Genomic DNA, 20,505 nt, shown 5'->3' on the forward strand with positions numbered 1-20,505 from the left:
GGGCCGAAAGGAGTAGCATATTCCTAACCTTGAAAATAGCACTTTAAGGCTAAAACATCAACCCCTCATTTGCCAACACCTTTCCAATTGTTCAGCATCTCAATAGTTGTTAAAGGTCCCTTAATTTCTTAATGAGTGTGACATCTGTATTACTACCTATCATATAATTTTGCCACCTTCCTTTCACCATGTCAATGAACCCTTCTTGTTGCAGCCACATATTTTCAAACTTGAAGTGAGAATGTGTTGTATCCCAATCTCCACACTCTAGTTGTGATTTGAAATAGGTCTTGGAACAGTCAACTGCTTGATTGCTTTGAAGCTTTCATCCCACTCTGTTGAAAAAATAAACTTATCAATCCTAGAACCCTGTAGAGTGTCCTCCGTCCTTGACCATGTACATTGTGCCTCATACTGAGGTAGTCAATTAGCTTAAAGTCTGTAATTGTTTCTGAGAACTTCTCATAGTTTACTCATAGTTTACTTGCAGCAATTGAGGGAGTGTTAGAATCCTTATAAATATTCTACAATATATGTAAATGTGAGAAGTATATGGGAAAAAATATAATTCCAAATTGTTGCATTGAAACCCTAATTATAGACACTACATTGGAATCTTTTTCCAACTAGGATTCCTATTCTTATTCCTATTCCTATTCCTATTTTAAGTAGGAAATACTTATTTCTATTCTAACACTCCCCCTCAAGCTGGTGCATACAAATCATATGTACCTAGCTTGTTACAAATGCAATTAATACGAGGACCTGTGAGGGACTTGGTGAAGATATCTGTAAGCTGATCATTTGACTTCACAAATTTCGTAACAATATCTCCTGAGAGTATCTTTTCTCTTACAAAGTGACAGTCAATCTCAATGTGCTTAGTCCTTTCATGAAACACTGAATTTGATGCGATATGAAGAGCCGCTTGATTATCACACACAAGTTCCATTGGTCAATTTTTCCAAATTTTAGTTCTCCCAGCAACTGTTTGATCCAAACTAGCTCACAAGTTGCTGTCGTTATTTTGTTTTTTACTCTTCCACGACACCAAATTACCTCCTACTAAAACATAATATCCGAATGTCGAACGTCTGTCGGAGGGTAATCCTGCCCAATCAGCGTCTGTATATCCAATGATATGCTTATGGCCTTGATCCTCAAAGAGTAGTCCTTTATCGGGAGCTGACTTTATATATCGCAGAATACGAACAACTGCTTCCCAATGACTATCACAAGGAGAAGTCATAAACTGACTTACAACACTCATACGAAAAGAGATGTCAGGTCTAGTCACGGAGATAATTCAACTTTCCAACAAGCCGTCTATACCTTTCAAGAGTTTAACATTCGGATCCATCGGAGTCTCAATAGGTCTACATCCCATCATTCCTTTCTCCTCAAGAATGTCCAAGGCATACTTGCGTTGAGAAATAACAATACCTAATCTAGACTGAGCAGCCTCAACTAGAAAATACTTCAATCTGTGAAGGTCTTTAGTCTGGAAGTGCTTAAAGATATGTTGCTTCAAATCGGTGATACCATCTTGATCATTATCGAGTGATAACAATATCATCAACGTAAACAACCAAATAGATGCATCAACTTGGTGCAGAATGCCGATAAAACACAGAGTGATCAGCTCCACTACGAGTCATGCCAAACTCCTGAATTACTGTGCTGAACTTCCCAAACCAAGCTCGAGGAGACTGTTTTAGACCATAGAGTGACCTACGCAATTGACATACAAGGCTACTAGACTCCCCCTGAGCAACAAAACCAGGTGGTTGCTCCATACAAACTTCTTCCTCAAGATCACCATGCAGAAAAACATTCTTAGTGTCCAACTGATGAAGAGGCCAATGACGAACGACAACCATAGATAGAAAAAGACGAACATATGCTATTTTAGCCACAAGAGCGAAAGTGTCACTATAATCTAGTCTAAATATCTGAGTATACCCTTTGGCAACAAGGCGAGCCTTAAGTCGATCAACCTGACCGTTTGGACCAATTTTGACTGCATAAATCCAACGACAACCAACAGTAGATTTACCTGCAGGAAGGGAGACAAGCTCCCAAGTACCACTTTTATGCAAAACAGACATCTCATCAACTATAGCTTGCCTCTATCCAGAATGAGAAAATGCTTCACTTGTAGTCTTAGGAATGGAAATAGAGGACAAAGACGACACAAAGGCATAATGGGGTGATGATAGACGATGATAACTTAAGAAGGTATAATGTGGGTTAGTATTTCGAGTGGATCGTATACCTTTTTGAAGTGCAAGCGGTTGGCTAGGAGGAGGTAAGTTCGCAGTAGGAGCAGGGTCCGGCGAATGACATGAATCATCTGGGACTAGGGCTGGACGTGGACGACGATGATAAGTTAGTAGTGGTGGCACTACAACTGGAGATGTAGAAGTAATCGTAGATTCCTCAAAGGTTGGCACAGGTAAAACATGAGGTATGGGTAAGACCATAGATACATCAGGATGATCAGAAGATGTATAGTAAGGTTGAGACTAAAAAAATATAACATCAGCGGGCATAAGGTATCAATGAAGATCATGTGAATAACAACGATACCCTTTTTGAACTCGAGAGTAACCAAGAAAGACACATTTGAGGGCACGAGGAGCTAATTTATTTTTCCTTGGGGTTAAGTTATGAACAAAGCATGTGCTCCCAAAGACACGAGGGGGGATAGGATAGAGATGTGACTGAGGAAACAGTGTGGGAAGTGGAACTTGATTCTGAATAGAAGAAGAGGGCATTCTATTAATCAAATAACAAGTTGTAAGAACTGCATCTCCCCAAAAACGCAGCGGAACATTGGATTCAAGGAGAAAAGTACGAGCGGTCTCAATAAGATGCCGATTTTTTCTCTGTGCTACATCATTTTGTTGAGGAGTGTATAGACAAGTAGTCTGGTGAATAATGCCTTGGTGAGTCATAAACTCTTGAAATTGGGAGGATAAGTATTCTAAGGCATTATCACTACGAAAAGTATGAATAGAAATACCAAACTGATTTTGTATTTCAGCAAAGAAACTTTTGAAAATAGAAAATAACTCAGAACGATCTTTCATTAAGAAAACCCAAGTACATTTTGAATAATCATCAATGAAACTAACAAAATGACGAAATCCTAAGGTGGAACTGACTCTACTAGGACCTCAAATATCAGAATGAATTAATGAAAAAATGGACTCTGAACGACCCTCAGTACTACGTGACAATGTAGCACGAGTGTGTTTCCCAAGTTGACACGACTCACAATCTAATGTGGATTAACTAGACAAACTAGGCACCATATTTTGCAGTTTGGATAGACTTAGATGTCCCAAATGTTTGTGAATTAGATCTGGGGAATCTGTAACGGAGCATGCTGTTAAGGAATTTGAAGAGGTAAGATAGTAAAGGCCTTGTGATTCATGTCCTGTTCCAATCATCTATCCAATACTGCGGTCCTGCATGAGAAAAAAATCATCAAAAAAGGTTATGCTACAATGTAGGGCTTTCGTCAAACGACTAACCGATGCTAGATTAAAAGGAGAACCAGGGACATAAAGAACAGAGTCTAGGGTGACAGAAGATACGGGTTTGGCTTTTCCAACCCCTTTTGGTTTTGTTTGGATCTCATTGGCTAAAGTAATAGTTGGAAGAGATTGTGAATAAACAATATCAATTTATTACCGGAGATATGATCAAAAGCCCCCGAGTCTATGACCCATGATCCAAGAGTGCTAGACTGTGACACACAAGCAAAAGAATTACTCGCAACAGAAACATCAGGTTGTGCAATCGAAACTACTTGTGGAGACGTTTGTTTATTTGCACGATACCAAAGGAACTCATCATATTCTATCTCAGCAATGTGAGCATTATTGGATGGTTGATTAGGTTGAGCACCATATGCTACTGGTGGAGATGTCTGTTTACTTGTGCAATTTCGAAGGAGCTCATTATATTCCTTTAGAACAATAGGATCATAACTGGGTGGTGGACCATGCAAAATATATCATATGTCACGAGTGTGTCCAGGTTTATGACAATGACTACACTTGGATTGAGGTATCCCAAAACGCCCTCCCCCTTGCCGATTCTCCATAGACTGGTATGTACGCTTTTCCATGGTTTGAGATGCGAGAATAGAGGAGTCAACAATGGGTGATGAGGCTTTTTTTTGATTGGGAGGTGCAGCAAGACGAAGTAGACGAGAGAATAATTCATCAATTGAGGGAATCGTAGGACTAGCTAGAATCTGGTCACGCACAAAGTTATGGTCAGTAGGAAGTCCAACGAGTGTAAGAACTAGAAACAATGTCTGCCTTTGCTCTTGTTGCTTTTCCACGTTTGTAGTGATAGGCATCAACGTTTCAAATTCCTCCATGACTGCCTATACTTGTCCCGAGTAAGTAGACATCAGATTTTTGTTTCTTTGAGTTGGTCATCTGAGATATCACATCATAAAATCGAGATATGTCATTAGTGTATAAAGCACGTGCCTTCTCCCAAACTAAATAACATGTCTGGAATGGGGTAAACAAGGGAATCAACTTAGAATCAATAGAGCGCCAAAGGAGACTACATAATTGGGCATCCACTTTCTCCTATTGTGCTTTGGCTTTTGCACCTTCGTCATTAGACTTTGTCTTTTCATCTACCACGCAAGCATTGTTTGTTAAGTGATCTTGAACACCTTGACCCTTGCACCACAACTCAACTGAAGATGCCCAAGCTAAATAGTTTGAACTTCCCATTAATGGTTTTGAAGTGATTATAAGGCTTGAACTTCCAATCCCCGTATTCTTGGAGCCAAAAACATCACACCCGAAAGACATTTTTCAAAATTTGACTTAGAAAAGAGTAAGAAACTCGCTGGAAACTCCTACAGTAGTTTGAAAATATTGGAAGCTGCCGGAATCTGCCCCACAGTGGCCTGAAAATTCTGATTTTGCTGGGAACTTGCCGGAAACTGCCCTACAGTGATTTGATTTCGCCGGAAACTGCTTGAAAATCACCGGAACCCTAATTTCGCTGATCGAATTTGGAGAAAACTGAATGGGTTCTGATCGGAAATACTGGACGATCCCAAGGCGACCCTAACAGAAGAAAAAATTCTTGTAAACATTGATTGGAACAGCCCTCACGATCGGTGGGCCAAATCTCGCCAGAAACTACAACCTTCGATCGGCGTGTGAGAGCGCGTGTGTTGATATTTTCCGGTGATTCTGGCTGGGGTTTGGTCGCGGGAGCTTTCTGAGCCTCGTGGTGATGTTGATTTTCCCACAACACCCACAGAAAGAAAAATAGAAAATAAAATTGACACAAATCAGACCCAACAACCACTGGAAATTGACATACAATGACTTGTTTGTTCTCACCGATGCTCTGATACCATGTGAGTTATATATGCGAAAAAATATTATTGAATTGTTTCTAAATTGTTACATTGAGACCCTATTTATAGACACTGCATTGGAATCCTTTTCCAACTAAGATTCCCATTCTTTTTCTTATTCCTATTCCTATTTTAAGTAGGAAATACTTATTTCTATTCTAACAGTATATATGGTAAGTGACTTAATTTACTCCTATTGTTAGTAGGTTGTGTTTTCCTTTCCTTTTTAGAACATGTTAAACATTAATATGTAATCCCCAATAGCTTGAGGGAGTAATCAAGCCAAGCTCTCTCATATTTTCTCTTCCGCTTCACTAAATAAATGATATGTGCCCAACTCCTCAAATCCACTTCACAGTGCTTGCTTCTCCTCTCTTCTACAGAAAGCCAAATCAAACTCCTCCTATCTAAAGACCCACAGAAATTTGAAAAGTAGGCTGCTCAGTGGGGGAAAAAGAGGAATTAGATTGTTTCATGCATCTATTTTGTGGAGATTATGGAAATCAAAGTTGCAAGGAAGCTGCTAAACATGTTATCAGGGTTTCATCTTCTACCATGGCATGGAAGTGATCACTACGTGTAATACCAAGAAGCTGCTCCTGCCACTTCTGAAGATTCTGAATTGGTCTGAAGGAATGTTGTGCCTTAGAGTTAGCAACTGCGGAGTTCACTTTACTTGCTGTGAAATTTATGGCAAGAAAGCAACAGTAGGTTTTATGAATGGAAGTTTGAAGCTATACATAGTCTAACATACATATGCATAGCTTTATCTCTGTGGTGTAAACAGAAGGCTATATCTGAAGTGAACATTTATTAGGATTCTTATACTATTGCATTCCAAATTTAGATTGTGTTCTAGTTCTGTAATCCTATGCACCTACTTGGTGTTAGCTTCCAATATTAATACGATTGATTTTGCCTGTCTATAAAGTTACCATGTTCCTCTATTCTTCAGTTCTCTTTTTTTATATATGTGTGTGTATTTGATTGTATGCAGGCATCCGAAGAACACAAATGTGGTTGAGAGTATGGTAAAAGCTCTTGCTCGTGTCGTTTCGAGTATCCAGGTATACAATATGGGCTCTACTCTTCACTTTATTCCTAATCCATTTTTATTTACCTGTTTTATCTTTCTAATTCCACTATCCTTATAAATAAAAAGAATAATGGTTTGACTCTACAAGTGCAAATTTGTGGTATTTTTTTCTGTACCGTTGTTGCGTCTTCCTCTTAAATTTGGCAATAGGCCTAACAATCTCTTCCCGGAGCTTATTTTAATTTTATAAGTAACATGCGAGAGAGAAAATGGATACTAGAGAGAGACTCCTACTTCTCTCTAGAAGCTAGGAAGGTCAAGATTCATCCTTATAAGGAGATTCTCTTTGCTCCAGCTCTGGCTTTGGACGGGGAGTGTAGAAGACTGAAGGGAGAACATGAACTGAGGTTCACACTATCTATGAGACATATCTCAGAGAGGAAAGCTTTCCTTGCGATGTGCTTGGTGGGAAGGTTCGAGAAGAAGTTACTTCGCCAGATCCGGTAGCGTCTTGGGCAGCGAAGGTCTGGGATGTTAACCCATGGATCAAAGTGTCCTCTGTGGGAGACTCAACGTTCTTATTCAGATTTCCTAGTGAGAGTAGGCCTGTGCACAAATCGGTTCAACTCGAATTTTCGAGCCGAATCAAAGCAATTCGGAAATACAATTTAGATTATACATTTTGAATTTGGTTTACAAATTCAATTTTAAATATTATGGTTTCCTAGTGCGGATATGGTTGGATGTATTTACCATACCAACAGACCCAAAAACTGAATTGTGTAAACGCCGTTAAAAGATACTAGTACCAAAACATGTGGTTAAACATTTCCGTAAACCCCTTGATAGCAAGAAGTATTTATTAATCATACATATAGGATTATCTATTTTGAGAAGGGCAGTAGGGTATTTTTGAGCGTGTAGAAATATATAGCGTGTGCCTCAATAAAATATGCTGTTATGCTTGTAAGCTTGGAGTAGCACAAGTTGTCAAGCTCTTGTTTTGCCATTTATATGCTATTATGTTTACAAGTTTGTGATTCTTTTTTTGGTTAATATCTTGGTTACTCAAGGCTGCAGTTTTAAGATTTCATTACTTTTGACTATGTTTTCTGTAAAATTATAATGAAAATAGTTGTTTGTTTAGATTTTGACACCTAACAAAGCAATTTCTGTAACCGAATCGAAATAATAAAAACATGAATGGAATTGGACTTGGAATGGACTGAGTTTGGATGATAATTTTAGAAACTTTATAGATGGTCTGAGGCAGCGACTCTGGAACTCTACAGAAAGAGAGATGGAACTGGGGTGGTGATTGTCATATGATTACCTTTACATCTTTGGTGTTATGAGCTCTTGAGTGTGGGGCTATTGAGGTGAATTGCAATCGTACTGATGTTTCTAGAGTTAACAGTTTTGGTGAGAAAGGGTGGGAGAGTACCGGTGTCTATAGGAGGGAGGGAGGGGGGGGGGCAAATTTTTAGGCCCTGGTTTACACCAGAGTTTGGCCCTGAAAATTTTAAAGTGGGGCCTGGTCGAGGAGGAGAAGAGGAGGGTGGGAGGATAAAAAGAGGAGGTTGGAAGAAACTCTCATAAGGGAGTTAGCAGCTCATCCACCGGAAGGTATGGAGGACACACAGATGATGGATAGGGGATAAAGAGTCAATGGCCAGTTTGAATTTGATAAAGGTAGGGCACAAAGGAGAGTGGGGAATGTCACTACCCTTACATTAGTGAACCGGTGTTGAGATACAATTTAAACCGATTCAATAATAGATCTAGACTGGTTAGCTCTCTTTAAAAAAACCAAACTGGCTGGTTTGGCTACAACAGAAATCAGTGACAACGTGGCGATAATTGGTGGAGTTTTTAGGCTTAACGTCAACTCTAAAAACAAAAATAAAGGCAAGAAGAAGAGAAGAAATATTGGCTGCTTGAAAGATGATTTTTCATTGAATTGAAATGGTGTTTAAATACAGAAAAAATGCAACAACTAGAGCCTATGTCTAAGCAGCTACTTTCCACATGATTCCATGATAAATAAACTCCTAAAAAACAACAACTAGCTTAAACTGTTGAAGATGGCTAAAAAGCTGGAGAAAATCCAACAACTCCTATTGACTAGTTACAGCAGTAATGGAGGCAATTAATCAACACTTCACCTTGCTTCAGTTGCTGCAAATTCCAAGTCTTTCTTTGAGGAAAATCTGCTTCTTGGCAACACTTTTGTAAAAATATCCGCCAGTTGAAGATCCGTCTTGCAATACTCTAACCCAGCAGATCCTTCTTTCTGCGCGTCTCTGAGAAAGAATAATTTGATATTGAAATGCTTGGTTTTTCCATGAAAAACTGGATTATTTGAGATAGCAATAGCTGCTTGATTAACCACAAACACCTCTGTGCACTTTTCTTGCTTTAAATTCATATCAAGTAGCACTTTTCTAAGCCATAAGGTTTGATTTGTAGCCGCTGTTGCTGCAATGAATTCAATTTCAGCCGTTGCAATAATCTCTTGCTTCTTAGAACACCCAGAAAATACCCCTGATCCAAGATTAAGCAATAACCAAAAGTACTTTCATGTCATTGGAAGAGCCACCCTAGTCATTATTGGAATACCCCTGCAACACGTACTTTTGATTTACATAAAACTTGATTCCAAAATTCAATATTCCCTTAACATATTTTATAACCCTTTTATCTGCTCTAAAATGAGTGTCAGTTGCACAATTATTGAATCTTGATAGAGGACTTCCAACATATAAAATGAGACATCCAACCAAACTCCTGTAAAGAGCCTCATCCACTTTTTCAGCTTTATCATTTTTGTTCAACTTCTCCTTCTGTCACATTGTAGTTGTCTCTTTGCAATTTTCCATTCTGAACTTTTTCAAAATGTCTTTAGTGTATTTCTTTTGACAAAGGCATTTTCTAAAGCAGTTGCACCAAATGCTCATCAGTCCTGCTGTACCAAGCACTGGGGCTTTTAGTCCATACAACATTTTTTTGAGCTGATACACTTCATCTTCATGCCCTTTGACTGAAAATCAATCAGGTTGCTCAACATAAATTTCCTTCTCAAGAAAGCCATTCAAGACTGCAGATTTAACGTCCAACTGAAACACTTTCCAACCTTTTGCGCAATTATTTATAGCCAACAATTATGTAATGGTTTCTAATCTAGCAACAGGAGCAAATGTGTCTGTGAAATGAATAACCAAAATTTGAGCATACTACCCCTTTACAACGAGGCTGGCTTTGTGCTTGTTGATAGTGCCATCTAATTTGTGACAGATCCTTGGAATTTTCCAGCGAGGAAGTAGTTGCTTCAAACCTTTCAGGGACTGTTAAAAGAATTTTTTGAACCTATCTTGAATCAGGAAATTTGGAGCCAAGTAAACTTACATTGTTGGCAATGTTGAGTGATTTGTCAGAATACTCTGACTGTCTCTGAATCCTTAATCTTCTGAAGTTCAAATTCTCTTATCAGGTTGAGAATACACATTGCTTTGATCCATTCATCTCCGTCATATTCTTTCTTTAGGAAATTCCAAACCTCAAATGCTGATTTCATTGTCATAATCCTGACAAAGATTTCAAATGAGATTGCAGCAAATAACGTCACTCTAGCCTTTGATTTTCTTGTTTTCTTCTCCTTGTGCTTCCTTATCTGCGCCATGGTTTGATTTGCAGGCAAAGGAGGAACTTCGTAGTCCTCCTCAACAGCTTCCCACAAATCATTTGCCTCCATATGTGCCATTCTTGCTGCCCAGACATGATAGCATTCGCCTTTGAAGACCTGTGGTGCTAGTGCAGTGAAAGGAGTTTCTGAATCCGTACAAGAAAATAAGGAGAAGGAAAATGAGTTTCACTCAGTTACGGTCCCTCAAGAAGAGAGCTCTGATACCACTTTTGTTGGAGGTTTTAGGCTTAACATCAACTCGTAGAACATAATTAAAGGAAAGAAGAAGAAGAGAAATATTTGCTGCTGGAAAGATAATTTTTCGTTGAACTGAAATTTTGTTTAAATACAGAAAAAATGCAACAACTAGAGCTTATATCTAAGCAACTACTTTGCACATGATTCCACGGTAAATAAACTCCTAAAAATAACAACTAACTCCTAAAAAACAGCAACTAACTTAAACTGCTGAAGATGGCTAAAAAGCTGGAGAAAATCCAACAACTTCTATTGACTAGTTACTGCAGTAACTGAGGCAATTAATCAACAATAATAATTGACGACACAATGCTCATCCTAATAAAGAGCTAGTGCGCAAGCTAGCAAAAGACGACGATTTCTCCTGTTTTGGGGTTTCAGAAACACAAGCACAACACAGTCCGAAGAGGATTGAAGAGGGGGAGGGGTGTGAAAGAGAGGTCACGAACTGACTCCTCCATGTCCGGCGGCCTAGGCAATAAATTTTAATTTAGTTGTAGGGAAAAAAAGAAACTGTTGGCCCTTCTCAACATCAATGTGTATGTAACTTTCTTTTCGATGTAAAGATTTAAGGTTTTCTCTGGGTCTTCTTTATTTTAGACTAAACACTCTCATTGTTTGATTTCGGCTTCATTCTCCGTTCTTTGCTTTATCTCTGATGTCATCTTATGTAATTATTGTTTCCTTGGGAATAAACTCAAATTAATTCTCTCTTCTATATCCAGTTTCAAGACACATGTGAGGAGAGCCTTGCTGCTGTAGCTGGAATGTTTAGTAGTAAAGCAAAAGGTATTTGCATCATCTTGTTCTCTGATTCAATTTTTGGTGGAGACTGAAACATAATATCTTTTGGACATTAACAAATTTTGACTCGTTTGGCTTGTTGATAAGTTCAAATGAGTTATTTAGGATTCCCGAGTACGCCAATTACCTTTAGCAGCGATAGTTGACTCAATTATTTAATGATTGTTGTAAATGATTACTTAGATATGGTGAAGTAAAATGCTGGAGTGCCCTGATGAGTGATCTTTATTTGACAAGGTAAATAATCTTATTAATAATGAAAATATCTCTCATATACAAGCAGTAAAAAGTAGAGAAGCGACAACATAATATGATTCTCCACAAATGTTAACCAACTTATATACCCTGAAGAGTGATCTTTTTCAGTGGATTTTAAACTAAAATGGTTAACAGTAAAGATAGTAAAGTGGTAGCAACTATTAAAACAAAGCTTGAATGATGCAGGTATACTTTGTGGCGGATTTGGTTTCATAGTGGGTATCAATTCTATTTCCGAGAATGTGTTGGCATTTGTTCCAATCTGTCATGCATGGTTGTCAATATTTTTGAAATTAAAACATCTGGATTAGGCATGAAAATATATTGATCTTCCCATAAGGATGTATAGTATGGATAGGAAAAAAGAATAGCGGGGTCAGTGATGGTAGGCACAACTAGAAAAGCTTATCCATGAAAAACCTGAACCAGGAGAGCATACAAAAATGAGACACAACATGGTCAGCTGATAGTAGGGAATGACTAAACAAGACATACCTGAGAATATTGTAAGAAAGACCTGAGGAGAATAAGACTGAGAAAGTGACTTGTGAATAGTTCAAGTAGTTTGGTACTCAAGCATCTGGTAATTTTATGCATAAAAAGAATAATTACACCTTAAATTTGGACAACTAATTCTATTATTCACTGTGACACGAAATCCTATATGCTACATGATGCCTTTTACTTCCAACAATGTATTCACTCTCATTATCACTTCTTATTCTTGTGCTTTATTAACTCTTCTTATATTAAACGACACATCAATTGCTAATATCATGTCCCGCACCCTATTTATTGGATAAGTGATTCTTGGCAGACTAGTTCAAATGGAAAATATGAACCAAATTGTTCATATTGACACGTTATTGGACCTCATTGATAATTGATTTTCATCTGAAGCAATCTAAACTACTCCTTCAGTTGTTGACTTGTCAAATTGTCCTGATGATCCATTTGTTCCCTGTTTTGTTAGAAGGTATTAGATATTTTAGGAGAATGTTTAGTCTACCTATATTATATTTTTATAAACTGGTGCACAGTGAAACTAGCATGCACTCTGTACTTTAGTCAATTGTCAGGTTTTCTAATATGATAGGCTCTATGGTGAAGCTTCTCTTCACTAACTTGATAGAATGTTTAGATTCATCTGCTTTTTTACTTTACTAACTAGTTCTTCTCTTTATAGAAAGTTTAGGCACAATTCATTTTTTTGATAATATTGGGAGTACCCGAGAGACAAGCTGTAGACAGAAAATAGTGAATCTCAAATTGTAAAATGTGTTCAACAGGCACATTGTCAAACCTCCTTAGCCGATAAATCAGTGTAGGTTTTTACCTACAACAAAACTCCATTACCTTTGTTCTTATATATTTGTTTTTTTTTGATAAAGGTAACTTTATATTCACGTCAAAACTCATCAGCAGAGCATGATGAGGTGGGATTTACAGCCCCACAGGGGGTAGTTTCAAAAGCCGAAACTGGGCAAAAACTTTACAATTGAGCTCTAAAATCCGCTAAGCTATCTACCTCCCCCACCAAATCCTGTTTACACCAAAAATACAGCAAGCTCAAACTATTCATCTTGATTTTTTGAGTGTTGTTAAGTTTCCCATCATGTGATCTTTCATTCCTTTCCTTCCACAATGTCCACCAAATGCAGGCTGGGATGCACTTCCACCAGTCTTCTTTGGATCTTCTTCTTCTGCCCACTCCTTCCCACTGTCTCAGCAAGTCTAAAGTAGTCTTGGGCATTACCCAGTTAACTCCAAGTATACATAAGAACCAGTCCCACAGATTTACAGCTGTTCTGCAGTGTAAGAAAAGATGACTGTTAACTTCTGCCTCTTCCCCACACATGTAACACCTTGAGCAAATCTGTATACCTCTTCTTTGTATCACTTCATGGGTTAGACATGCTTTCCTGATTGCCAACCAAGTGAAACCTGAAACCTTGTGGGGGATCTTGATTTTCCAAATTAGTTTCCAAGGCCAATCCATTTCCATAGTCTGATTAGAATTTAAACTCCAGTAACAAGACTTCACAGTGAAAATCCCTTTCTTTTGCATTTTCCAGTTTGGAGTGTCAGGACCTTCAGTGACACCTGGAAATGCATTAAGTGTTTGTAGTAATTCTGCTACTCTGTCAATCTCCCAGTCATTTAAAGCCCTCCTAAAGATCAAATCCCAGTCATTCAAATAAGTTAAATGATTTTGTCCTTCCTTTCTTTTACTTCTCGCTAGTCCCTCCTTGGTGTGCTAGGTGGAACTCTTTGAAATGCAGTGCATCAATGAGAATATAGCCACTGATTATGTTCCTATTGGATTAAGAACTGTAATAAAAGACTGAATTTTCAACATATGTTATGTACCTATGCTCGCGAAGTAGAAATGCTGAAGCTTTGCTTAAAAGCCGATATCACTTAGACTTTTATGATTGCAAGCTCTAGGGAGTTCAGATATATACCTAATTCTGTTGGTTGGGAAAAGGAAATGAATGTGAATTTGGTTGAGTATCGTGGTGCTTAGTGATGCTAAAATGCGACGTAATTAAATATCATTTGGTTCCTCTATAGAAACAATAAATTGATGCGTTAGGCTTTACTTGTCTATTTTCTTCCTCCTTCTGATAGGTGGGTAGACTTAGGAGCTCCATTTTGAAGGTGGGGCAGGGGGTCAATTCCTTCCCTTGTACTTTGCTAGCCTCATCACTGTCTTAGAGTCATATCTTGCAAAACCTTTATCACTAGGATATGTTAATTTTAACTAATAACACTAATCACTGAACAATTTGTCTTATAGGGATTGAGTGGAGCTTAGATAGTGATGCATCAAATGCTGCCGTTTTAGTTGCAAGCGAAGCACATGCAATAACTTTAGCAATTGAGGGCCTACTAGGAGTTGTTTTCACTGTGGCTACTTTAACAGATGAGGCGGTTGACATGGGTGAGGTAATTAGTTGAGTTGATGTCCTTCTCTTTGGCGTTTTTTATATATCTGAAAGGCAATTAGTCATATGACATACTTGCTACTTCATATTTTGTCTTGGAGTGACCAGCTTGACTCTCCAAGATGTGAGTCTGATCCACCAGCGAAATTGACCGGAAGAACTGCACTTCTTTGTGTATCGATGGTTGACTCAATGTGGTTGACCATTCTTGATGCTTTATCGTTCATCTTAGCAAAGTATGTATATTTTTCATATCTATGAATGAACCCTTAAAAAATGCTGTATGTACTTACTTTCATCTGTGATGTACATTGAAGGTCTCAGGGGGAGGCTATTATTTTGGAAATACTAAAAGGCTATCAAGCATTTACTCAGGTAATATTTGGTCAAATTAGATCTCCACATACTGTATTTGTTCCTGCAATATTGGCCTTCAGTTGAATTGTGTGCATCGATTGAGATCAAGAGAATTTGGTGTTATGTTCATGGAAAATTACTTGGCAAACAGATGTATTTAGAGGACACTGAATCCATTATAGATATCCTAGGTTTTTGTTAGGATTCAGATTTAGTTTTCTTACTTTTTTGACAAGCTGTAAATATGGTTTTCAGTGCAAGGGTTGCACTGGTTCAATGAATATACACAAATGTTACCTTCTCAAAAATAATGAAATTCGTGATGATGAATGGAACTTCTTGTTGCTCAGGCCTGTGGAATACTTCATGCTGTAGAGCCTTTGAATTCTTTCCTTGCATCCCTTTGCAAATTCACAATTGGCATACCTGTTGAAGTAGAGAAGAGGAGGTAAATTTCAATGCAAACTTTCCTGTTTTGGCCATGACTTTCTTTCTTGTTACAGAATGAATTTTACTGAATCAAAATATATTTTTCTACTAAAAAATTACATTTTATAAATACAATTTTTATTTATGAATATATTATAAACTAGTAAAATTACCCGCGCTTCACGCGGGAATTTAATATCACGGAGAATATAAAATAATATTTAAACCTATCAGTCACTAAAACAAAAACACTATATTATTTTAGATAAAAAATTGATAATGTAAAGGAAAATAAAAATTATTTCATCTTATCATTTATCCTTAATAACATAATTATAAATTAATGATTGTAAAAATACATACCATGATCTATAACATAAGCAATGTTGTCACTGAGCCACTCAACATGAGTAAAGTACACAAATATTTAATTGTGAAGAAGAAGAGGGTCAGAATTTTCGTTGTCTTAAAAGTCGCAACTTTTCATAAAAGTCGCAACTTTTCATTAAAGTCGCAACTCTTCATTAAAGTCGCAACTTTTCATTAAAATCACAACTCTTCATTAAAATCACAACTCTTCATTAAAGTCGCAACTTTTCATGAAATGGGAAGGCTAGTTTGGAAATAAATAAATTAAAAGTGAATTTGGTTTGTGGAGGCACCAAGTAGGCTGGTCTAAGATTATCTTTTATATATATTCTAGTAAAATTATCCGCGCTTCGCGCGAAAATTTAATGTCACAAAATTTATAAAATAATACTTACAATCTATTAGTCATTAAAACTCAAACACTGTATTATCTTACATACGGGATTACGTAGTAACGTACATTAATAATGTAAAGGAAAATAGTAATTATAACATCTTATCATTTATCCTTCAATCAATCATCTTTAATTTGATTTTGTAATTTATCCTTTTTGCCTCCAAGAAGTGTTACTATTTGATATTTTTGGAAAATTAGATGAACATCCACATGAGATATTATATTTTCTCATAAATAAACAATTAATATCATAAGCATAAATAAATGACTGTAAAAAAAATATCAGGATCTATAACCAATAGAATGAAACAGAAAGGAAAAAATTGAGCCTACTCAATGCACAGTGTCCCCTTAAGGAAATTATTCCCCTCTAGTACCCGAGGTTTAATAAAAATAGATCCTCTCAGGATGGAATGATTTTATTCACAAGTATATTGATGCAAGAACAATGGTGTCAGTGAGCTACTCAACAGGAGCAAATTACTCGAATATTTAATTGTGCATAAGAAGGAAGACGAAAAAGTTCAGAATTTTTCGTTGTTTTGAAATGAGAGAAAATCCCTCTATTTATAGACAACAAATTAAAGGATAGTGTGAACAAATTCTTATTGTGCCTTATCAGAAATGTCACAACTCTTTGGAAAAGTTACAACCCTTCGGAAAGGTCAAAACCTTTTATAAAAGTCAAAATTTTTCATAAAAGTCGTAACTTATCATAAAAGTCGCAACTATTCAATGAAGTCACAACTTTTCATAAAAGTCACATCATTTCATGAAAGGGAATGACTATTTTTTGGTAAGTCTTCATTAAAGTCGCAACTTTTCATAAAAGTCACAACTTTTCATGAAAGAGGAAGGCTATTTTTGGAAATAAATAAATTTAAAAGGAAATTCTAGCTTGTGGTGGCACCATGTAGGCGGGCCTAGGGTTCTGTTTATATAAATATATGATTGAATATATTTGCCTAATTCTTATGTTTATTTATATTTTGATTTCTCTCAAATGTTCACTCCACTATTAAATTACATATTTTTAATTAAATAGTTTATTACTCACTTAAACATTATATTTTATAAATCAATTAAAATGTAGATAACTTTACTAATAAAATTTCTTTTACTTTTAATAAACTTAAAATGTAAGTTCTATTTTTAAGCTAAATAAGATGGAAGTTTTATTTTTAAACTAAAGAAGATGAAAATTTCTTGTCTTTGTTAGAATTTTGTTAATAGAACTCTTGGCTTCTAGATGCCATTGGGTGACTTAGCCCAGTCAATGTTGTTTCAGTCACAAATAGGTATGATTCTAATATCCTAACCTATTTGTGAGAAATATATGGGAAAAATATTATTGAATTGTGTATCTAAATAGTTACATTGAGACCCTATTTATAGACACTACATTGGAATCCTTTTCCAACTAGGATTCCTATTCTTATTCCTATCCCTATTCCTATTCTAAGTAGGAAACACTTATTTCTATTCCAACACTCCCCCTCAAGCTGGTGCATACAAATCATATGTACCTAGCTTGTTACAGATGTAATTAATACGAGGACATGTGAGGGACTTGGTGTAGATATCTGCAAGCTGATCATTTGAATTAACAAATTTCGTAACAATATCTCCCGAGAGTATGTTTTCTCTGACAAAGTGACAGTCAATCTCACTGTGCTTAGTCCTTCCATGAAACACTAGATTTGATGCGTTATGAAGAGCCGCTTGATTATCACACACAAATTCCATTTGATCAATTTTGCCAAATTTTAGTTCTCCCAACAACTGTTTGATTCAAACTAGCTCACAAGTTGTTGTTGCCATTGCTTGATATTCTGATCTGCACTAGATCGAGCAACCACATTTTGTTTCTTACTCTTCCACGACACCAAATTACCTCCTACTAAAACACAATATCCGGATGTCGAACGTCTGTCAGAGGGTGATCCTGCCCAATCAGCGTTTGTATATCCAATGATATGCTCATGCCCTTGATCCTCAAAGAGTAGTCCTTTACCGAGAGCTGACTTTATATATCGCAAAATACGAACAACTGCTTCCCAATGACTTTCACAAGGGGAAGTCATAAACTGACTTACAACACTCACAGGAAAAGAGATGTCAGGTCCAGTCACTGGGAGATAATTCAACTTTCCAACAAGCCGTCTATACCTTTCAGGATTACTAAGTGGCTCCCTTTGTCTTGGAAGGAGCTTAACATTCAGATCCATAGGAGTGTCAATAGGTCTACATCCCATCATTCCTGTCTCCTTAAGAATATCTAAGGCATACTTGCGTTGAGAAATAACAATACCTGATCTAGAATGACCAACCTCAATACCTAGAAAATACTTCAATCTGCCAAGGTCTTTAGGCTGGAAGTGCTTAAAGAGATGTTGCTTCAAATCGGTGATACCATCTTGATCATTATCGGTGATAACAATATCATCAACGTAAACAACCAAATAGATACATCGACTTGGTGCATAATACCAATAAAACACAGAGTGATCAGCTCCACTACGAGTCATGCCAAACTCCTGAATTACTGTGCTGAACTTCCCAAACCAAGCTCGAGGAGACTGTTTCAGACCATAGAGTGACCTACGCAATCGACATACAAGGCTACTAGACTCCCCCTGAGCAACCAAACCAGGTGGTTGCTCCATATAGACTCCTTCCTCAAGATCACCATGTAGAAAAGCATTCTTAATGTCCAACTGATGAAGAGGCCAATGACGAACGACAGCCATAGATAGAAAAAGATGAACATATGCTATTTTAGCCACAGGAGCGAAAGTGTCACTATAATCTAGCTCAAATATCTGAGTATACCCTTTGGCAACAAGGCGAGCCTTAAGTCGATCAACCTGACCGTCTGGACCAATTTTGACTGCATAAACCCAACGACAACCAACAGTAGATTTACCTGCAGGAAGGGAGACAAGCTCCCAAGTACCACTCTTATGTAAAACAGACATCTCATCAACCATAGCCTGCCTCCATCCAGAATGAGAAAGTGCTTCACCTGTAGTCATAGGAATGGAAATAGAGGACAAAGACGACACAAATGCATAATGGGGTGATGATAGACGATGATAACTTAAGAAGGTATAATGTGGGTTAGTATTTCGAGTGGATCGTATACCTTTTTGAAGTGCAAGCGATTGGCTAGGAGGAGGCAAGTCCGCAGTAGGAGCAGGGTCCGGCGCATGACATGAATCATCTGGGACTAGGGTTGGACGTGGACGGCGATGATTAGTTAGTAGTGGTGGCACTACAACTGGAGATGTAGAAGTAATCGTAGATTCCTCAAAGGTTGGCACAGGTAAAACCTGAGGTATGGGTAAGACCATAGATACATCAGGATGATCAGAAGATGTATAGTAAGGTTGAGACTCAAAAAATATAACATCAGCGGACATAAGGTATCGATGAAGATCATGTGTATAACAACGATACTCTTTTTGAACTCGAGAGTAACCAAGAAAGACACATTTAAGGGCACGAGGAGCTAATTTATCTTTCCCTGGGGCTAAATTATGAACAAAGCTTGTGCTCCCAACGACACGAGAGGGGATAGGATAGAGTTGTGACTGAGGAAACAGTATGGAATGTGGAACCTGATTCTGAATAGAAGAAGACGGCATTCTATTAATTAAATAACAAGATGAAAGGACTGCATCACCCCAAAAAGAGTGGAACATGGGATTCAATGAGGAGCGTGCGAGCAGTCTCAATGAGATGCCTATTCTTTCTCTCTGCTATACCATTTTGCTGAGGAGTGTATGGACAAGATGTTTGGTGAATAATTCCTTGGTGAGACATAAACTCCTGAAACTGGGATGATAAGTATTCTAAGGCATTAACACTACGAAAAGTACGAATAGAAACACCAAACTGATTTTGTATTTCAGCAAAGAAACTTTTGAATATAGAAAATAACGCAGAACGATCTTTCATTAAGAAAACCCAAGTGCATCTCGAATAATCATCAATGAAACTAACAAAATAACGAAATCCTAAGGTGGAACTGACTCTACTAGGACCCCAAATATCAGAATGAACTAATGAAAAAATAGACTCTGAACGACCCTCAGTACTACGTGAAAATGTAGCACGAGTGTGTTTCCCAAGTTGACACGACTCACAATCTAATGTGGATAAACTAGACAAACTAGGTACCATCTTTTGCAGTTTGGATAGACTTAGATGTCCCAAATGTTTGTGAATTAGATCTGGGGAATCTGTAACGGAGCATGTTGTTAAGGAATTTGAAGAGGTAAGATAGTAAAGGCCTTGTGATTCATGTCCTGTTCCAATCATCTGTCCCGTACTGCGGTCTTGCATGAGAAAAAAATCATCAAAAAAGGTTATGCTACAATGTAGGGCTTTCGTCAAACGACTAATCGATGCTAGATTAAAAGGAGAACCAGGGACATAAAGAACAGAGTCTAGGGTGACAGAAGATACGGGTTTGGCTTTTCCAACCCCTTTTGGTTTTGTTTGGACCCCATTGGCTAAAGTAATAGCTGGAAGAGATTGTGAATAAACAATATCAGA

General features: G+C 37.4%; 1 protein-coding gene across 4 annotated transcripts in view; it reads left to right on the top strand.

The window, feature by feature from the left end:
- The window catches only part of LOC125872042 (uncharacterized), a 64,549-nt gene that overhangs the window by 20,836 nt on the left and 23,208 nt on the right, over nt 1-20,505 (top strand). For all 4 annotated transcript variants that reach the window (XM_049552699.1, XM_049552700.1, XM_049552701.1 and 1 more), the window contains 6 exons: nt 6,405-6,474; nt 11,109-11,172; nt 14,246-14,394; nt 14,502-14,629; nt 14,711-14,768; nt 15,101-15,198. In XM_049552699.1, the coding sequence (XP_049408656.1) occupies nt 6,405-6,474; nt 11,109-11,172; nt 14,246-14,394; nt 14,502-14,629; nt 14,711-14,768; nt 15,101-15,198 (567 nt within the window). The remainder of the gene's footprint in view (nt 1-6,404; nt 6,475-11,108; nt 11,173-14,245; nt 14,395-14,501; nt 14,630-14,710; nt 14,769-15,100; nt 15,199-20,505) is intronic.

This window comes from Solanum stenotomum, chromosome 8 (genome assembly GCF_019186545.1).
Source record: "Solanum stenotomum isolate F172 chromosome 8, ASM1918654v1, whole genome shotgun sequence".
Lineage (NCBI taxonomy): Eukaryota > Viridiplantae > Streptophyta > Magnoliopsida > Solanales > Solanaceae > Solanum > Solanum stenotomum.